General features: G+C 37.0%; 1 protein-coding gene across 5 annotated transcripts in view; it reads left to right on the top strand.

Annotated features, from left to right (window-relative positions):
• The window catches only part of PHF20 (PHD finger protein 20), a 104,858-nt gene that overhangs the window by 9,824 nt on the left and 78,456 nt on the right, over positions 1–16,578 (top strand). For all 5 annotated transcript variants that reach the window (XM_036229453.1, XM_036229452.1, XM_016127246.2 and 2 more), the window contains exon 2: positions 6,001–6,115. In XM_036229453.1, the coding sequence (XP_036085346.1) occupies positions 6,033–6,115 (83 nt within the window). In that variant the 5' untranslated portion in view covers positions 6,001–6,032. The remainder of the gene's footprint in view (positions 1–6,000; positions 6,116–16,578) is intronic.

Here is a 16,578-nt window from a genome sequence, read left to right as displayed (position 1 = left end):
TTATTATTATTATTTTTCCTCAGTACTTGTTCTGCCAGAAGTTAGCTTCTTTGTGTATGTATTTATTTTGTGTTTGCTTACCTTCCTTACTAGAGAGCAGAGTTGGGGTTGTCTCATTTTCTGGTATCTATCTATAGCACATAGCAGGCACTCAGTAACTATTGGATGAAGGAGGCCTAAAGATTTAAACAGGTCCTTCACTTAAAGTGTCCCTCAACTGAAAGGGGGTTGCATTAAGTTTAAAAGGCACCATCACCCTTTAATGGAGGTTGAATGCAATCCTGGTAGTAAGCATTATTAGGTTATTATAAAGCCTGCTCTGTAGTTTCTAGTGATTGACATTCTTTTTTTGTGTCCCAGAGTTTGTTTTCCCCTAACTTGGTCCCAGAGCTGAAATGTCTTGTTTCATACCCATCTATCACTTCAATTCTTTATTACTTCGAGCCCTCAGTCCCTTCTCCCAGAGCACAATAGGGTTGCTGAGGGCTGGACCTCCAGTTACCATGGCTACAGTATTCTTTCACCTCTCCCAAAATAAAACCCAAGAGTTCTTATTGGTATATCATTAACTGTAAATGTATTATGAATTCAGAAAATTCTGCCATTTTTGAGTACCTGTTTTATGCTAGAAAAATAGGGGCTTTGCAGATTTTTTCTCAATGAATCTTTATAATAAGCTCCCAAGGGCCATTAATCCTCATTTGATGAGTTAGGAAGGAGAAGTCAAAGATGTTTACCATGCTATGGTAAACACGTGGTTAAGAATAAGGAGCTTGGAGCCTATGGGTCTAGATTCAAATACTGGCTCAAGCCCTTACCACATAGGTGTCCTGGGGCAGAGGTCCCCACCCCCAGGCTGCAGATGCAGTAAGATCTATGTGGGGACTAGCTAGCTAAGCTTCATCTATATTTACAGCTGTTGAGCTAGCATCACCGCCTCAGCTCCACCTCAGATTATCAGGCGTTAGATTCTCATAGGAACGCCGGTCCCTGGTGCCAAAAAGATTGGGGACCACTGTCCTGGGGTATCCTTAATTTTTATTTGTTCCTCTGTTTTCTAATCTTTACAACGAAGATTAATAATAGTACTTACCTCTGTGGTTGTAAGGATTACATGACTTAATATATATATAGTTAGCTATTATCATTATAAATTTCTTTTTGTAGATCTTGTTAGTCTGCATAGGGTATTTGATATCTACTCTCCTTTTGTAAGGTTAGTTCACATCCTTGTCATTTTAGTAGCTTTCTTAATTTCATTTATTAAGCATCTGTTGAGCACCATTCCTTTCCCTAATGGAGCTTATAGTGTAGTCCCACTTACATTAAGTTTTGCTTAAATATTTTCTTGTTCTTAAACATGTGAACTATATCTAATTTCCTCAGAATTATATGTAAATAGCCATTGCTTTTTCCATTTCACAAATGATAGATTTATTTTTAAACTTATTTATTTAAATTAGTTTCAAGTATACAGTACATTGGTTAGACAGCTATATAATTTTTAAAAATTTATTTAAATTAGTTTCAAGTATACAAATGATTTATTTGTATCCTGGGCTGTATTCTGCAGATTGAAATTGCTGAGTCCAAGTGTATAAGCAGTTTTACAGCTTGTTCCTTGTTTCTAGATTGAGATGTAAAAAAATGGCCGTAGTTAGGGCTCCAGGCAGTGATTCAAGTATTCTAGTTTCTCCACAGCTGGACCAGTCTTAGGTTTTGTCTTTTCTGAAAAATTAAATATTTCTGCTTGTTATATAATGGTGTGATAATTCTGACACAACATTTGAAAAGTGCCCAATTGCTTAATCTTCTTGTATTCAAATTGTATTTATCTCTAAAGGCATGAGTATAAGCATAGCAACGACTTGGGTAGGGGAAGGAAGGGCCTTCGAGAAATGGTTTGTCTGCCTCTCTGGGAAAATCCTATTACTTACAGTAAGAGGTTATGTCTCCTGCCTTGGAGGACCTTGAAAGCTGCGAGCTCCTCTGTACCTCAGTTTCCTTTCTTTACCATGGGGGCATCACATTTGGTCTTAATACATCATTTAGTGGTTGTGAAGATCCAGTAAGATGGTATAAGAATGAAAGGACTTTTGCATGTTTATTTTTAAGTAATTAATTAATTTTTATTTTTAATTTTTTTTTAGTTTTACAAATCTGATGAAGGCCCAGTGGGATATGCATTTGGGAAGATGCTCCAAATCTGGCCTGGAAGGCTCTTCCTGAGAGAGGCCACTTCTTAGCTGGGACTTTTGCATGTTTAAATAATGTTTTTTAAAAATATAAAGAAATAATCCAAAATTAAAATCTTACCAAACTACATAATTCTCAGAAGTGCATTCTTAAGTTTAGAAAATGGTAATAATACAGAAAGATAAAAAATGGAAAAGTCAAATTTTCATGCTCTGTTTCTCTCATTTAGAGGAACTACTTAAGACAGTTTCTTCCACGAAATAATTTTATGTATATGTTATAATAGATCTGCCTATATTTATGTCTCTTTGTTTATGAGAAAAGGATAATACCATACACGTGCCTCTACACCATGCCTTTTTTACCTGACAGTATATTTTGCAGATGGCTTCATATCTGCATCTGCAGATTGCCATTATTTCCTTTAATAGCTGTATAGCATTCTGTTGTATAGATGAACCCTTATTCATTTAACTAGGTCTCTTTTGGTGGACAGTTTAGCTGCAGAAATTGCAAAGTTAGATTGATTATCCTTACAGGCATTTTGGCACACTCTGGGGGGATATATCTGTAGGATGAGATACTGGCAGTGAGACTGCTGAGTGGCAGGTATGTGCATTTTTGTGAATAGTTTTAAGTTTCCTCTAGAAAAGCTTTTCCAGTTTATGCTTCTACCAATAGCATATAAGCAGGCTCTTTTCTCCTCATCTCTGGAAACACTGGATGTCCTACCTGAGAAGGGAAAAATTGTTATTTTGATTTTCTTTAATTTAGTGCAAGGTATGTGGATATAATATCACATGCTTATTAGGCCTTTGTCTTATCCCGCCCCCCCCCCCCCGGGGTAATCTGCCGGTTCTTATATTTGGCCCATTTTTAAGTGAGTTGTTTGGCTTTTTTGTTCTTGATTTGTATGAACTCTTTGTTAATAAAGGAAGTTAGCTCTTTGTCATATGTGTTGCAGTTATTTTCTCCTAGTTTGTCATTTGTTAAAGTACCCTTTAAACTGTGTTACACAGTGTACAGTTAAAGCTTTCATTATCATTGATACAGGGGCATTGACTGCAAATACTGTATTTAAAGAAATAAACTAGGCTCCCTGTCTCCTGTGTAGCAGTGGGGTCCCATTGTAGGGAAATTTGAATGTAAAAGAGCAATTTGAAGTCCTGCCAAGGTCTTTAAAATGGAATCCTATATAAAAACGGAGTGCATCAGATTTTTCTTAGTTTTTCTCAATGTCCTTATTGAACATTTTCCCTTTTCCTCTTATTCTGGAAGCTGGAGATTTTTTGAAGAAAAGCTAAAGCCCTAAAGAATGGATAAGTTTAAAGCTATAGAATGTTAGACCTCTTGTATCTTTAGAAAAATTTGTGTTTAAAATTAAATATGAGTAGTACAAATGTACTTCTTATGTAATTTTTTTTTTTTTTAAATTCCTGCTTCTGTCTTGAACTCTTTTTTTCCTTAGCAAATGTTGTCAAAATAAATTGAGACTTTCAGATGATTTCTTGGTGTCCTTCTTCTTGTCCTTTGTTAGAGTTCGTTCATCTCTTCTCAGTATTTGTGTTTGTATTCCTGGGTGGACCGGAGTTGGATATTTTATTCCCAGAACAATGTTTTACTGAAACTACTCACTAATGGTTTGTTGAATGAATTAATGTGAAATTAAAAAAAAAAAAACCCAAAACCTACCATCCCAGGGGAGTGGAGGGAGGATTGGGGATGGCACATGAAAGCTAGATTAGTCTTTAGTCTTGTTCTGTGTAATACCCGAGAATGAAACTTCAAACAAGTGGGTCAGAGTTAAAAATGAAACAGGTTTTAGTTCATGATAAGGAAAACTTTCTGACGGTTCAGCCTCAAAAGGAATTGGTTCTGTTGAACCAGTGGGAATAATTTGCTCATCTTCATTCATTCAATGCCTTGCTCCCACACTCCTATATTTTAATGGAAAGTTTCCTGGGGTACCCCAGGGGGAAGTCGTGCAGTGAAAGTATTAATTTGGAAATCAAGGAGATCTGGGCTTTTGTTCTGGGGCCTGACATTTAGCACCTGCACCTTAGCCAAATTACTTTAAGCCTAATTTCTTCACTTGTGATAGTACAATTATTAATTGTTACTAACTATATAGTCCTTGCTTTATACTAGCCCTGTGCTCCTTAACTGGATTATCTCATTTAATCCTCTCACACCCACTGCTGGCAGATAGGTACTATTATTATCACCAAACCCATTTTCTAGCAGCTTAGTGAGTGTTCAGTGCCACTCTGCTTTTCTTCTTGTTTGACACCACCTTTTTGTATAATCTGGGAGGCCAACTATTAATCTTAATATTACTTGATGTACATGAAGTCAGAGATAAAAAGACAATTCGATGTGGTATTTTGGGCATGCCAGAATGAAGACTTTTCTACTGATTGGATTTACTTTTATCAGATTTGATGTCTTATTTTTCTGTAGAGTTAGGTAAAGCCAGTCATACCTCTGACTTCCTCCCTAGGGTCCGTATGAAAACCCCTGCTTTAACGTACCTTTTCAGTTTATTGGGTTTCAGCTTCCTTAATTACAGCTGTCAACCATTCCTGCCTTAGTTTGATTTGCTTTGTACATTCCCCAATATCAGCCCTTTGGAATGGGTTGTTTAATGACTAGCTCATCCTTCACATTACATATTATTTTTGTTATGGAAAATTTCTGTTGTGAAAAACTTTATAAATTTAGGAAACTGTTTAAGAGGAAAAGGACAATCGTCTACAACCTGTTTTTTTCTTTTATTCTTTTTTAAGTGCACATGAGTTTTAATGTGAGCTCAAAGTGGTGTAATTTTGCATCCTATCTTTTCATGTAATATATTGTAAACAAATTCTTCCTAAGATGTGATGGTATTACACATAAGATATGAGGACCCACTTCTGTGTTTTCCACTTTCATCCACTGCCAGGATTGTGTTCCTAGTATGAGGCAGATGTTGCCCTGGCAGTGTTTTGGCATTGCTTGGGCATTAGAGGCTGTTAAGATCCAAAGTTTGGTGGGAGAGAAGTTAGTGAGGGGTAGCCTGCTGTATGGAGGTGGCCTGCTCCAATGCCTTGAGAACTCAAGAGTGGCTCCATCTCCATCAAAACCACCAGTAGCTCCTAATGATAGAATTTACTCATGTAGAAAATGACCAACAGTCCTAGTACCCAAAGGCTCGATAAAGAATTAGGAAAGAATAGAATTTCTGAATGGACTTGGGAAGTAGAAAATATAAATAGATCAAAGAAAGTGTAACTACATCTTTTTTGTCCAGTCTTCTAAAAGTTGGGCCAGAAAATCAGTGTCTCAGCTTTTGTTTGCTTCCTTTGTAGCACTTAACATTCATAGCAGTTACAGCTTGCAATTATTTATCTGTTTACTGGCTACAATTTTTGTCTTCCCCGATGGACTAGAGGCTTCATGAGGGCAGGAACTGTATCTTGGTCTTGACTTTCTTAAATAGTCTCTTTGTAGGTATTTGTTGACTGTGTCAGCAAATGATTAAATTTAACCCTGAGAATAATTGTTCTCTTGGAGTTCTGAGGGGGGCCCCTTAGAGGTGAGTCCTTTCTCATAGTTCCAGGGACTACAGGATGCTGCATAATAGTGGAGGAACCAGTGGAAGGCACACCTGTGTTAGGATGAAGGCAGGAGTGAAAGGGCACAGACAGGGTTTCCTGGAGCTTTGTGTTTTGAATAATGCCTGTTTGTCTTTTATGTGTAGTGAATGCTGCTACACTCTGGGCACACTTTGCCTAAATTTCATAAATATTTAATTGGCTTTTTCAGGAGAATAAAGGCAGCCCCGTTGATGACTGAAAATGACAAAGCATCCACCTAACAGACGAGGAATCAGCTTTGAAGTGGGAGCCCAGTTGGAAGCCCGGGACCGATTAAAAAACTGGTACTTTTTCATTCTTCTGTTAATTAAATCCCTTCAGTAAAGGACTTTTGCCCGCACTGATAAAGAGGGGTAGCCTGGGCTTTTCTGTAGTGTTTTCCTTCTCCCTGACTCTTGGAAAGTGGAAGTTTCCAGCTGTGGGAATGTCCTTTCTCTTTGGTGCAAGGGTCCCTTTGTCAAGGGGACCATTCTGTGACCCCTTGTTCACAGTCATTTTCCCTTCTGCCTTTTCGTCTGAAGGAGTTAGGAGAAAAAGATGTGCAAGTGGCTACAGGGAAGGGAAGAGTTAATAGTGGCAGCTCTTGTGCTTTTGGCTGCCTGTCTGGAAGAAGAGAGTGAAAGACAAGGATGGAAGAGTGAAGGAGAGGAGTTGGATCAAACAGTTCAAGGGTTGTGGAAAACCCCTTCTGTTTTCTGGGTGTGTTGTGTGGTTGAAATTTAGTCATATTGTAGGGGTGATTAAATTCGGAAGCTGAGGGATCGTAGACTTTGTCATTGACTTGTGACCTCACTGGTAATTAGCCACTTTGAACATCAGCTTTATCTATAAATACAGGTAATAGTAATATCGATCTCAGACTTTTTTTTCTGAGAATCAAGTTATAGATGATGTGGAGAAAGGCCCTAGAAAACTTTAAAATGATGGTGGTGGTTCAGGATATTCTAGAATTCGGTTATTTGTTAATGCTTAAGGTGAATTGGGGCTTTCAGAACTCAAACCTTTCTAAGTTTTCCTAAGAACAGTATTGCTCTTTGGCGGGGCAGTTATCTCAATAGGCACTTTGAACATCTAGTTGTTTTTAGGTTGTTTGTATTATCTATAATAATTATTATTTTTTGATTTTCCTTAGTACTTTTAAAGGCAGCTTTAATAAAGGGAAAATTCTTTTTAAATTTGGAAAAAAATTAAAATATAGAAAAAGTAAAAAGTACAACTCATGATAAACTTTGTACTTATCACTCAGAATTAATATTAACATTTTTGTTTTGTTTATATTTTTAAATATAAAGGACATAAAACATTTTTGATATAGTGGAAGTACCTTTTATATGCTTCTTAAATCAGTTCTTCTCCTGCGTTCCTTAGAGGCAACAAGCATCCCGAATTTAGTTATCTCCTTTCTGTCCTTTCTGTCCATGTTTTTACATTTTTACTATATATGTGTTTCTATAAAGAATTTCTTTTGGGTGTTTCTAAAAAAATTCATATAAATGATTTCATATTGTTTTTTTTCTGTACCTCATGTTTTTCTGATTTACCCATATTGATATATAAGATATTCATCCTAACTTTAGTACAAAGTCCACCATATGACTGTACCATATTTTGTTTATCCAGTCTCCTACTGATGGACATTTAGATTTTAATTTTTACTTATGCATGGTACGACTGTGAATATCTCTGTAAATGTTTCTTTGTGCACATGTGCCAAGAATGTTTCTTGGGCAGTGGCTTTCAAATGTTTTTGGCCACAACCTATATAATAAGAAATATATTTTAAGTTCAGTGTGGCATCTGCCCATATATACATATAAGTTTAACTGAAGCAAAGATCTTATGGAACCGTTCTTAATCTTATTACATGTATTACACTCTGATATTTTTCTTCTATGTTGTGTGTATATTTCTTTAACATACAAAAATGCTGGTCAAGAAGAATTAATTTGATTTTAAAGTCTACTAATGGCTGAATTGCAGTTTGATAAGCCCTGCTCCAGTGAATTTGTTGAATAATGGTATATACATTTTCAATTTTACTGGAAACTGCCAAGTTGATTTCCAAAATGCTTCTGCTAAATTATATTCCCACCAGTAGTACATAAAACTTCCACATCCTTACCAACCTTTGCCTTTGACAGACTCTGGTTTTGCCAATCTTTGTTGTTGGTTGTGAAACTTTCACAATTAGTATAGTAATTGATCAGACAAGGATTATTAATGGATGCTAAAATCATTACCTAAATGATGTGGGTAATGATTTTAAGTAATTTATGGGAGTACTTTGGTATATATGTCACGGGGAATAATATACCTTTAAAATGGTGAGTGGTGATGGTCTTTACCTTATCCAGGTGATAAAAGAAACAGTGGGATGACCTAGCTTTGTGTTCTGGATGTGATGCAGTGTGAAGCACAGTGTTACCTTTGAAACATTCTGTAAAAAAAAAAAAAGTTTAATTGAAATGTAGACCTAACTTCCAGTTTATAGGAAATATAAGAGAATATAAGAAACAAGTGAAACTCACCATGAGAAAACAATGTGACCAAACAGAAAATGGAATGTTTTACAGAACAACTGTTCAGAACTCTTAGAAATAAAAAATGCCATGAAGAGGGAAAGAGTGAGGAGGAGAAAATTTTCATGGAATAAAAGCAACTAAAGAGACATAAAAACAAAAATGTAATGTTCAAACCTTTGGTTGAGTGTCAATTTTGGAAAAAGACATTCTTGGGACAGCAGGAAAATCTGAATATGGTCTGGATATTAGATATTATGGAATTATTGCTAATTAGGATTGGTTATATTACGATAAATATATAAAGCAAAAGAATAGTGATTTTCTAACTCTCATTCTGTTTTATTAGCTGACGTTCGTCTGTGAGAAGAGTTTTTTTTTTCCTTTTTAAGGATCACTAAGGACTCAGATTATTCAGAGTGGTATTGTAGTCAATTACATTTATTATTCTCTTTAGTTTTAAAATTATCCCAAATTTGGCCAGTGGGAGGTCCTTTAAATCATCTCCTTTGTTTTTTTTTTGACATGCTCATATTAGTCCTTGAGCATTTTCTTGTTTTCTGGCACTACTAGAAGTCCCAGATTTATCTTGCGCATGTCCTACTCCAGACCCTGGAGTCCTCCATTTCTTCAAAGAGGCCTGGTTCTTTTTAGTTGCAAGTGGTATATAGAAATTAGGCTCTGGCCACTGGATGTGTTTATTGCTTTGAGAATCTTTTCTTTTATCCCTTTTTCAGTGAATGAACTAATAAATTATTTGAAATATTGTGAGTTCATTTCGATATTTCCAACTTAAATGTTTTGTAATTTATATTTTTGCCTTTTATATTGAAAATCTTTGTTCCTAATCACACTATTAACCAGTTTTACTGTCCATTGTACACAAAATAATTTCAAAGTTACAGTACCAAAATTACTACTAACAAATCTGCTGAGTGAAGTTTAAGATTTTTCTCGACATTGAAAAAAGTATACATGTGTCTAAGGATAAATTATAACAAATTTGTATATTTAATTTATGTTAAAAATTAAATAAGAGTCCAAATTAAATAATGATGAATTCCTTTTTAATACTCTTATAGTATAATTTTATTTCTACATTTAAAATTATTTTCTAATATATATACAGTAAAATTCCCCCTTTTTTGCTGTATGTACCTATGAGTTTTAACACATGCATAGATTCTTGTAAGCATCACCAATAACAGGATACAGAGCACTTCAAAGAATTCTCTCATGCTACACCTTTGCCAGTCTATAATTTATTTGCTTTGATCATTTTGTGTATTTGTTTATCTGTCTTCCCCACTAGAATACAATCTTAGTTAGACTGGATTCCCCAAGAAGCAATGCAATTTATTTATTTTGAAACCACCTGTAGGTGGAAATGGGGAGTGAGGTGAAGAGGCTAAGAGAGCTATCAGACTGCCTTGCAAGTCTGACCCCTGTGGAGAAGAGAAAAGGAATGCAGTAAGTATCGGACTACAGTGCAGTTCTCTAAAAGTTTTAGCAAAGGAGATTGAGAGTCCCTCAAGCCACAGTTGTTGTCAGAAGAGTCTTGTCTCCTAGAAGAGCTTTGTCTTAGTATCCCTACTTACTCAGTCATTGGCTGGGAGTAGTGTTGAGATGGCACAGAGGTGGTGATGGGTTTAAAGCTGCTTCAGCTGCGGTCAGTTACTAGCCACTCATAAGGATGTGGTAGGTGTATTTTCAAGGTAGCCGCTGTGTCAGGACAAATCTAATTGCTTTAATTGCGTTACTTGGGCTATTTTGTTCACTGATATATCTCGTGCCTTAAAATTGCACGTGGTATATAATAAGTACTCAAAAAGAATATTTGTGGATTGAGTTTCAAGTGATTGTAGGAAAACACTTTCTAGGTTGTTTTGATTACTTACATCTTAAGCCTGAGGGGAAAAATTTTTTTTTTAATATTGCAGATTCAATAACAGTTATGTAAAGGACTGACTCTATGTCAGGTTCTCCCATATGCAGTTCTCCATTAAATCTTCTCAACAAGCTATTAGGTTGTTTACTTTTAGATAAATGAGAGAAGAAACTAAGGCTCACATAAATGAAAGTCCTTTGTCCCAAATTTTATAGCTAGTGGGCGATAGAGCTGGGATTTGCACTTCTGTTGATTTGACTCCAAAGGCTGCCATGCCTCCCAATTAAGTGATTCCTTTCCCTGGTGATATTTTTTGGGGTGCTCTTCCATATTTTCTTGATTTGCTGCTAGTTGCAAAAACAAACAAACAAACAAATGAACAAAAACAAAACCCAAAAGCATGAAAAGGGTTAAAGTATTTTTAAAACCCAAATGGCAGTAGAAGTGTATGGACACAAATGTGACCCAGATTGGGTGAGTGGGTTTATAATAGGTCTGTGTTTTAATTTATTTTGTCCGTGTTGCTTGTAGAGAAGCCTAGTTTGTTCCTCAGTAACAGGATACAGAACACCTAATATACTCCTGTTTAACTACAATAGCAGTCACAGTTAACATTTATCAGAGATTTGCTGTGTCAGGACAAATCTAATTGCTTTAATTGCGTTACTTGGGCGATCTCATTTAATCCCCATTGCAAGTCTATTTGGACCTGAAGCTCAGAAGAAAGGTGACTTGCCCAAGGCGCAAATTAATCATTGATGAATTTGAGACTTAGTTCTGTTTGATGACAGTGTTCTGTGTACCTTACCAGAATTTATTTGTGAATCATTCAAGCCAGTTTTTCTTCAAGAGTCCCAAAGAAATCATGCAATTAGGATTTTAATTTTTTGAGCAGGGAGTTTGTAAAATACAGATTTGGATTTTCTGTGGCAATCGTTAGTTCTTAAAGTATCTCACCAAATAGACTGGAATAGTGGTAAGAATCCATGTTCTAATTTTGGACCTACCACTTTGGGGCAAACTTTCCACATAGCCTTTTCTTACTCCATAGACAAACCTACCTTCCCTCTTTACCTCTAGAGTTGTGTAGATGAACTGACTTGTAACAACATGGGAAGAGAGGCTGCAGTTTCCCTAGTAATACTTGGTGGATAGAATGGAAGCTGCTCTGCTGCCTTTGCCTTCTTGTCATCTGTCAGGAGAGCACCATCTGTCCTGAACAGTAGGCCTGGCCTTTCCTGTTCTTGCTCTGAACACAGTGAAAAAAAGCTCCTTCTGTTTGTTGCTTTCCTGACTCTTTGGCACATTTTCACTACTTTGTTTCTATTTAAGTTGATCACAGTCTCCTTCCATTTCTTTTACAGAGGATTTTAAAACCTGAGTTTCATAGTGTCCTTGGCGTCTTTTCTGTTTTTTTTTGTTTTTTTTTTTTTTTTTTAAATTAGGATCGTGTACACTGATGAAGTCTGAGTTCCTGGTTCATACTTCTTCACTTCTTGTATCATCATTTTTTTCCCCCAGTAATATTTCATTTCTGAGCTTTCTGCATTCATGTATTCAGCTGAGTGTCTTCTGTGATCAGGTGTTATGCTAGGCACTGTGGAATGAAGAAAAATTATATAGGTCTCTTAAAAAATTTAGAGGCTGGTGGGATATTTGGCTTTGGCTTTTAGCATTGCCAGCCAAGGATTGTTAATCATATATTCTTATGCTTATGTCTTTGCCAAAAGCTCCCATTTACTGAGTGATTTACTCTGAGACAGGCACAAATCTAAAGGCTTTACATGTTATACCCCATTTAATCCTCACAATACTTTAAGATTGTTATGCCCATTTTATTCATTAGCAAACAGAGGCACAGAACAGTTAAGTTGCCCAAAGAAGCACAGCTAGTAAGTGGTTTGGGATTTGAATTCAGGTAGTCTAGCTTTTGATCATGACAAGGTATGGCTTTGATCCCCATGTTGTATTCTGTACCTAGGAAGGAGAATAAAGTCCATGAAATTAATTATATCATGAGATGATATTTACACATGTACAAACTCCTCGGGGAGAACAATTAATTTTACGTGTGGGAATTTCAGAAGGCATCACAAAGATGACTTGATGCCAAGTCATTCGTTCAGTGCCAGATGCTGGAGATAGAATAGTGACTAGAACAGACATAGTCTTCGATCTTTAGGAGCTGACATTCCAATGGATGTGGATAGGCCATAAATAGATCAATACCTGTAAAGTTAGGTGTTGATATATGCTGAGAAAAGGAGTAGGTCTTAGTGAGTAGATAGGGAGTGACACTGTATGTATATGAGGGATGCTTTTTTATTTAGAGGGTGCTTAGGGAAGGTCTGTCTGGCAAGGAGACATTTGAGTAGAGATCTGAAGTGAGGGAGTGATCCAGGTGAATATCCACGGGAAGAGGGTTCCAGGCAGAGGCAGCCAAGGCACAGAGTGCTGGACATATTCAAGCCATAGAAGATGGGTAAAGAGTGAGGGGTCGGAGGTAGGAAAGGAGTCCACAAATGTCAGCAGGAGGTTTGGACTTTATTCTAAGTGTAATAGGAAGTCATTGAAAGATTTTAAACAGGGAAGTGACATCTAATTTCAGGTATTAAAAGTGGCTGTGGTTATTGTGTGTAGAATGTACTGTAGGCAAGCATAGGCAGAAAAAGGAAGAATCACAAGGAGTCTTTTGTAGTAGTCTGGATTAAAGGTTGCTTGAACTAAAAAGCAGCGGTGGAGATGATGAGAAGTGATCAGTCAGGGAATTTTTTGAAGTTGCAGCTGACAGATTACTGATGATGTTATGAGAGACAGAGAAGAGTCAAGGAAGACTCCAGGAGCTTTTGGTCTAGGAACTAATAAAATAAAAATGTAAGGTATATTTGTTACAATTAATGAACCAAATATTGGTATTTTATTATTAACTAAAAATTCATACTTTATTCATATTTCCCTAGTTTTCCCCTAATGTCCTTTTTTTTTGTTCCAGGGTTCCATCCAGGACGCAACATTACATTTAGTAGTCATGGCTGTCTCCTTAGGCTGCTTTTGGCTGTGCCAGTTTCTAGATTTTTCTTGTTTTTGATGATCTTTTATTTATTTCAGTATGGACTCATATTTATTTTAGACTTTGAATACTACTTTATTTATATTTTGCTCCTGTTTCATTGGGAGCGTTTTCAGTTGGCTCTTGTATCCTTTTGACAAACTCTAATCATTTTGTGTGTGTAACACTTCCTTATTTCTGGCATTGCAAAATATTCCAGGCTCATCTTGTATATTTCCTGCCTTAGTCCTAGATTCAACCATTTCTCCACAGAGCCCTGGTTCCTTTATTTTTAAATTTATTTTAAAATTATAGTTGACATACAATATTATATTAATTTCAGGCATATAACATAGTGATTAGACATTTATATGCCTTACAAAGTGATTGCCATGGTAAGTCTAATAACCATCTGTCATCACATATAGTTATTACATTACTATTGAATATATTCCCTATGCTATATATTTATATCCTGTGACTAATTCTATAAACTGGCATTTTACACTTCTTAGTCACCTTCAACTTTTCACCCTCCTCACCCGATCTGGTTCCTTTTATTGGAAAATGATATTAGACCCTAGGATCTGGAGGCTGGGTCTGCACCTTGCTACTGAGGTATGGTTGTTTCTAGACACTGGATTGATTATTATTTATTTGGAAAAGATGACATCTGTATTGTTTTCCCATTACAGTAGTGATATGTACTCATTTTAAAAAACAACTAAGGGAGGTGAATACACAGTGTAATTATATATATGCCTTACTGTTAAAACGTACAGCCGAAACTTATTGGATTAAAAAAAAAATTTAAAATAACAACAACAACAACAAAATAGTCAAGTGTCACAGAACTCAACAGGCCAGAACCTTTGGAGCCCCCTTTGAGCTTTATTAGCTCCTCTCTTCCACCCCATCATATTGTCCATCAGCTAATCTGTCAGATCTACCTGAAGAATCCATCTTGACTCCAAGACTGGTTGTCACCCCCACCCTACCTCCTTGGCCCAAGTCCCCATCATGGATCTTCTGGACCCTGGAAATAGCCACCTAACTGGTTTCCTGCATCCTTCTGGACTGTGCCTCTTCCTCAGGCTCTTTTATACTCAGCAGCCACTGTTAGTCCCTGGATTTTTTTTAAAAAACTTTTTGATATTTTCATGGCTGTTTACAGTTTTAAGGCATTGAATTAAGAAAGCAAAGATGTTACTCTTCGTTAAATTTTATTTTTGAAAAATCTTTTATTGAGGTATAATTTATATCAGAGTGCAGAAATCTTATGTAGCTTGAACTTTTTATATATGTATACACGTGAGTAACCACCACCCAAATCAGGATATAGACATTTTGGGTACCTCCGAAGACCAATTTTTCTATACCCAGTCACAAAGCTCCCTCCAAGTCCAAGGGAACCACTGTTTGTGGTCATGCATTTAAAGTGAGACCCGTTAGCATGTTGAATGTATTTACCAGCTATAATCAGCTGTCTGGATGCAGAAGTGGAGAATATCTACAATTTGATTTACATAGGATTAGTGTTAACCCAGGAAGGTGTGTGATCGAGGGGCCAGGGTGAGAGTGCGAGTGAGAGCCGGCAGAGGGAACAATGTCAGCAAAAGTATTCAGGGCTCAAAAAACATGTGTTTTTAGAATCTGGAGAGGGGATGGCTTAAGAGTAGTGGGATATTGGGCTAAAAGGGGAGATTTTAAGCAGGAGAGATATGTGGTCAGATCCCTCTTAGGAACAGAAAAGTTGTGTTCATTCAGTCACCAAATATTTACTGACTGTATCAGGTTGCTGGTACTGATAGAGGAGTATAGAGGTCGCCTGATGTAATGACAGTCGTTGCTGATGAGAAATGATCAGGTTAGAGAGGAGAGATGAATTCAAGATATTTTATGAGTTAGAAGTGTCAGATGTTGATGAATGGAAGTGATGAAGGAGTAGGGAAAGAGTTAAGGCATCCAAAACAGCAAGTTTTTCTGCAGCTTAATAGCCCTTTGTTTTTCATTAAATGCAACTTCCATCTCCATCCCCTCTGGAGCAAAGGCTGGGGATGGCTTAGAATGTTACTTTTGTGCATAGAAGTCTTTTGCTTCTGGTGTGTGCCCTGAGCCAAGAATAGAGAGGCACACTCTGATTCTTGAAGTAAATGAGTGCATGTATTTGCAGAAAGACTGTTCAAATAGGGAAGAATCTGGAAGCAGCCTGAATGCCCAACCCCTGGGGGTAAGTTTAAGCAAATTTGTGGTTAAGGCACCTCTGTGGATCTGCGTCGCTACAAGGATATTTACTCGAGAAGTCGAATTAAGAGGAGCAGACTCTTCCCTGGGTTTAGTCAGATTTGGATACTGATTTTGGTCTACCTCTTCCTAGGCGTTTTATTTGAGACTCTATGTCCACAAATGTAAAATAGTTGCAGTGATAATACCAAGTCCTTAAGTCCTCACAGGATTGGGTAAAGATCCAGTGAGATACCTTATGTAAAGGCAGTTTATAACTCCTAGAGTAAGCTTACACACATTAGTTATTAATAGCCACATTAGTGAAAGCTGACAGGTCAGAGTGGGAAATCAGGGAAATTGTTATCCTCTCTGGTTCTTTTTTTTTTTTTTTTTCCGTGTCACATTTCTTCAGTTTGTATTTCTGTGGTGTGTGTGGGGACCCAACAGACACCTGCCAGGCACTGTCTAGGTGCTCTAATTTAATCCTGTGCACAGTGTATATTGGGCAGCTTCATTTTACTCAGAAGCGGCCAAGACTCTGAGCAGCAAGCCTTCCTGGGACTTGAGGTCATGTGCTATGGACGAACAACATTGTATCCTTGTGTTAGACCTGTTGTGTTCTCTGCCTTCCTGAATATGTGTGTGGAGTTAGCTTCTCTGGCCCACAGTCCTCTCCTTTCCTTGGTGGAGCTTTAGGGTATGTTGGCTTATCTGGTGTATCAGAGCAGTGTTTCTCAAAAACATGAGGAATTGTGCCTCCAGCCTATATACTATCTTTGGATCCTACTTTTAGTAGCATCAGAGCAAAATGCTCTTATGTTAGTTACTCATTGCTGTGTAACGACTTTTCTCAAAATTTAGTGGCCTAAAACAATACTAACCATTTATTATCCTCTCAGTGTTTGTGAGTCAGGAATTTAGGAGCAACTGAACTGAAGGATTCTGGCCCCAGATCTCATGAGGGTTACCATCCGAGGTGGCTTCCTCATGACCCTGGCAAGTTGGTGCTGGTTGCTGGCAGGAGACCTTAGTTCCTTGCCATGTGGATCTCTCCACAGGGCTTCT

This window comes from Rousettus aegyptiacus, unplaced genomic scaffold (genome assembly GCF_014176215.1).
Source record: "Rousettus aegyptiacus isolate mRouAeg1 unplaced genomic scaffold, mRouAeg1.p scaffold_m13_p_12, whole genome shotgun sequence".
Lineage (NCBI taxonomy): Eukaryota > Metazoa > Chordata > Mammalia > Chiroptera > Pteropodidae > Rousettus > Rousettus aegyptiacus.
The sequence above is the reverse complement of the archived record's forward strand: the minus strand, read 5'-3'. Positions and strand labels throughout refer to the sequence as shown.